General features: G+C 35.8%; 1 protein-coding gene across 1 annotated transcript in view; it reads left to right on the top strand.

The window, feature by feature from the left end:
- LOC102755190 (chromosome unknown open reading frame, human C1orf141) overlaps positions 1-3,590 on the top strand; it is a 32,282-nt gene that overhangs the window by 20,073 nt on the left and 8,619 nt on the right. The window contains exon 4 of the mRNA XM_006766916.1: positions 2,148-2,215. Coding sequence (XP_006766979.1) covers positions 2,148-2,215 — 68 coding nt within the window. The remainder of the gene's footprint in view (positions 1-2,147; positions 2,216-3,590) is intronic.

Genomic DNA, 3,590 nt, shown 5'->3' with positions numbered 1-3,590 from the left:
ATGCTGTCATTTGCAATAGCATGGATGGACCTTGAGAAGATTGTGTTATGCAAAATAAGTCAAAGAAAGCCAAGAACCATATGATTTCACTCATATCCTATATACTAAAAGGCTAATATGCAAATCGACCAAACGGCGAACGACCGGTTGCTATGATGTGCACTGACCACCAGGGGGCAGATGCCCAATGCAGGAGTGCACTCCCACAGGGAGCGCTGCTCAGTCAGAAGCCCGGCTCACGGCTGGCAGTGCAGCAGCAGTGTTGGGAGCCTCTCCCACCTCTGTGGGAGTGCTAAAGTATATCCAACTGACGACTTAGGCCTGCTCCCCCCGCGGGCTCCTAGACTGTGAGAGGGCACAGGCCTGGCTGAGGAATGCTCCCCCCCGCCTCCCCAGTGCACAAATTTTTGTGCACCGGGCCTCTAGTGGATTATAACTGCAGTGTGAAAATTTTTAGTGAGCTATAAAGAAGAATTTCCTAAGAGAAAGAGATATTAAATATCTGAATGGGTAATTTATATAATTAAGAAGATATTTTTATGTTTATTTTTCTAGAAAGAAAAATTCTGAATTTCTTTTCAGTTCATCATAATGGCCTTTACCATTCATATTTCTACTGGCATTTCTGCACATAGTTATTTATGTATTATCTAAGAAAATGGAAGCTTTCTTTGTACCTCTCCTCTTTCTTAGCTCTCACCAGAATTGCTTTTAAAATCCCTTTATGGACTTACTGACTTTTTCTAGCATGCACATCAAAACTCTTTCAGCTTCTACCCACTTCCAAAGCCACTTGCATATTCTCATGTATTTGTTACAGCAGCATCCCACTTCTCGGTACCAATTTCTCTCTGGGTTCAGGCTGCTATAACAACCTGCTATAGCATGGGTGGCTTAAACAACAAATATTTATTTCTCCCAGTTCTGGAGGCTGGAAGTCTGAGATTGGGGTGCTAGTATGGTCAGGTTCTGGGGAAGGTCCTCTCCCTGGTTTGCAGACAGCCACCTTTCTTTTTGTGTTGACTCTCTCTAAGCATTAATCCCATCATGGGGGCCCCACCCTCATTACCTCACCTAATCCTAATTACCTCCCAAAGGCTCACTTCCAAATATCACATTGAGGATCAGAGCTTCAACATATAAATTTTGGGTGGCACAAAAACATTCAGTACAAAGCAGTTACCCTATCTAAATTATACCTCCATGTATATTATCACTCACCAACATCTATTTATTTCTTTCACAGCATATATCTCAATTTATAATTATTCACTTCTTTGTCTCTTGTTTATTTTCTGTATTACTCACTAAAATTTATGCATCATTGGGCAGGAATTACCATTCTAGAGTCTAGTACCAGTGCCTGGCATATTGTAGGTGCTCAACAAATAACCATTGATTGAATGACTACCACACACTGTATTTGTTTGTTACATCTATTTTTTATCTCATTTAAGTCTCACAGCATCCATATTAAAATAAGGACTATCATTTCTACTTAACAGGGATTAAATAACTTTCCTAAGGCTACATAACTCACATACAAGAAAAGTAGGTTTTGGTCCCAGGCTATCTAAATGCAAAGTCTGTATGCTTTACCCTACATTATGCCTAGTTCAAGACAGTCCATTAAATGATAATCCACATTAATAAAACTCATAATTTGAAATGGGGTTATCGTATTATAGTAATTAATCAAAAGTTATATTTTGTTGTCCAGCTGGTGTGGCTCAGTGGTTGAGTCTCAACTTATGAACCAAGAGGTCACAGGTCGATTCCCAGTCAGGGCACGTGCCCGGGATGCAGGCTCAATCCCCAGTAGAGGCATGCAGGAGGCAGACAATCAATGACTCTCTCTCATCATTAATGTTTCTATTTCTTTCTCCCTCTACTTTCCTCCCAAAATCAATAAAAAATATATTTTTTTAAAAAGTTATATTCTGTTAATAGAAATTCACTTCTAAAGCACATTATTCTAGAATATATTTAGCTCTAAAAATGTGAAAGCAATTCTATGTAAGCAAACAAGATTATCAAACTACATTTCTAAAAATTTTACTATATGTAGAGAAAATAGTTTATGGAGTTAAATTAAAAGTAGTCTAATAGTGTAGAAATATCATTTATGTTCGTATTTGTTCCTTTAGAACTACCAGAAGAAAATCAAAAATCAGGATATGATAGATCTTTTCTTTTTCTTAAGGATACAGATGAGGTAGGTTTAATTTGTATGTTATAATTACTTAATAGCAATTCAAATTAGCAATTCAAATAATTTTGTATATATTTCTACCAGTCCCAAATTCAAATGGTTTTTAGGATTCAAAAGCATAAGATTTTATGTGTGATATTATGGAAAACTTTATATTTGGAGATAATAGAGGAAATAATATATTATTTGTTGGATAATGAGTACAATAGAAATTATTTATTAAATATGATAAGACTAGCAGTTCCCATAAAGTTGGTTAAGACAGGGCATCATAATTTATACATGCATAACTTAAACATTTAATTTTAAATATGAAAATATATATGTATTTGATAATCTTTTGATGTGTGCGAAGACCATTTTTGAGCATGCGATGGTTGTTTAGATTATATAATTAAAATAATAACTACTATAACAGGTTTTCTTCTCAAGTCAATTTCCGTAATTTTTCTTTATGTTAAAGTTTCTCTGTTTGACTTTCATATTTGTAGTTCATTTCTCTCACAACTCTCCTTAACTATTCAAACTTGTCTTTTATACTCAATAAATAGTAAATGTCCCCTGTTCTAAACATGCTGTTTTCTTGACCTTCTTATGAATACTCTGGGCTTCCTCTGAAATATCCTCATCTCTAAATCCTAGTATTAAGTTCTTCCTCATTGATGAAATATTTTTTGTCAGTTTTAGCCCTCACTGATAGTCCTCTTTTCTAAACTCCTCCTCATTTATTGATTAGTTTGGTTCTTAGTGATGTTACTCTACTACATTATTTACTAATGTTTCATGTATGCTAATCACATCTATCCAATAAGAATGTGGAGCTCATGCTGGCCAGTGTGGCTCAGTCTGCTGGGCCATACGCGACAAGGTGGCGGGTTCAATTCCAGTTGGGGCACATATCCAGGTTTTGGGTTCAATCCCAGGTCAGGGTGCATTCCAGAGGCAACTGATCAATGTTTCTCTCTCTCTCTTTCTCCCTCCCTCTCTATAAAAATCTATTTTAAATTTTTTTAAAAAAGGAATGTGACTTCCTGGTGGCCTAGATTTTTATCATATGCTTATTTTTTATCATATATTACCCAGAACTACATATATTCTGTGCCTAGTGTGAAAAACAATTGTGGGTGCTAAACACATATTTGGTTTGTTGATGAAGATTCATAAATTATACAGTTTATATTTACATAGGCACATGTATGTTTTGGATATCTAGCTATGTGTATTTAAGTAAAAACATATGGAGCCAATCTGAGACTCTAATTTAGGAAAATCCAGATAATTTGTTCCAGTTTCTCCCCCTTTACTCGGGGCTATTTTGCTGTATTGACTCTACGTATGAGAAAGTAAAGCCTCTGTCTAAACTGAGAAGGCTCTTTGT

Source organism: Myotis davidii, unplaced genomic scaffold, assembly GCF_000327345.1.
Source record: "Myotis davidii unplaced genomic scaffold, ASM32734v1 scaffold122, whole genome shotgun sequence".
Lineage (NCBI taxonomy): Eukaryota > Metazoa > Chordata > Mammalia > Chiroptera > Vespertilionidae > Myotis > Myotis davidii.
This window is presented reverse-complemented; position numbering and strand designations above follow the sequence as displayed.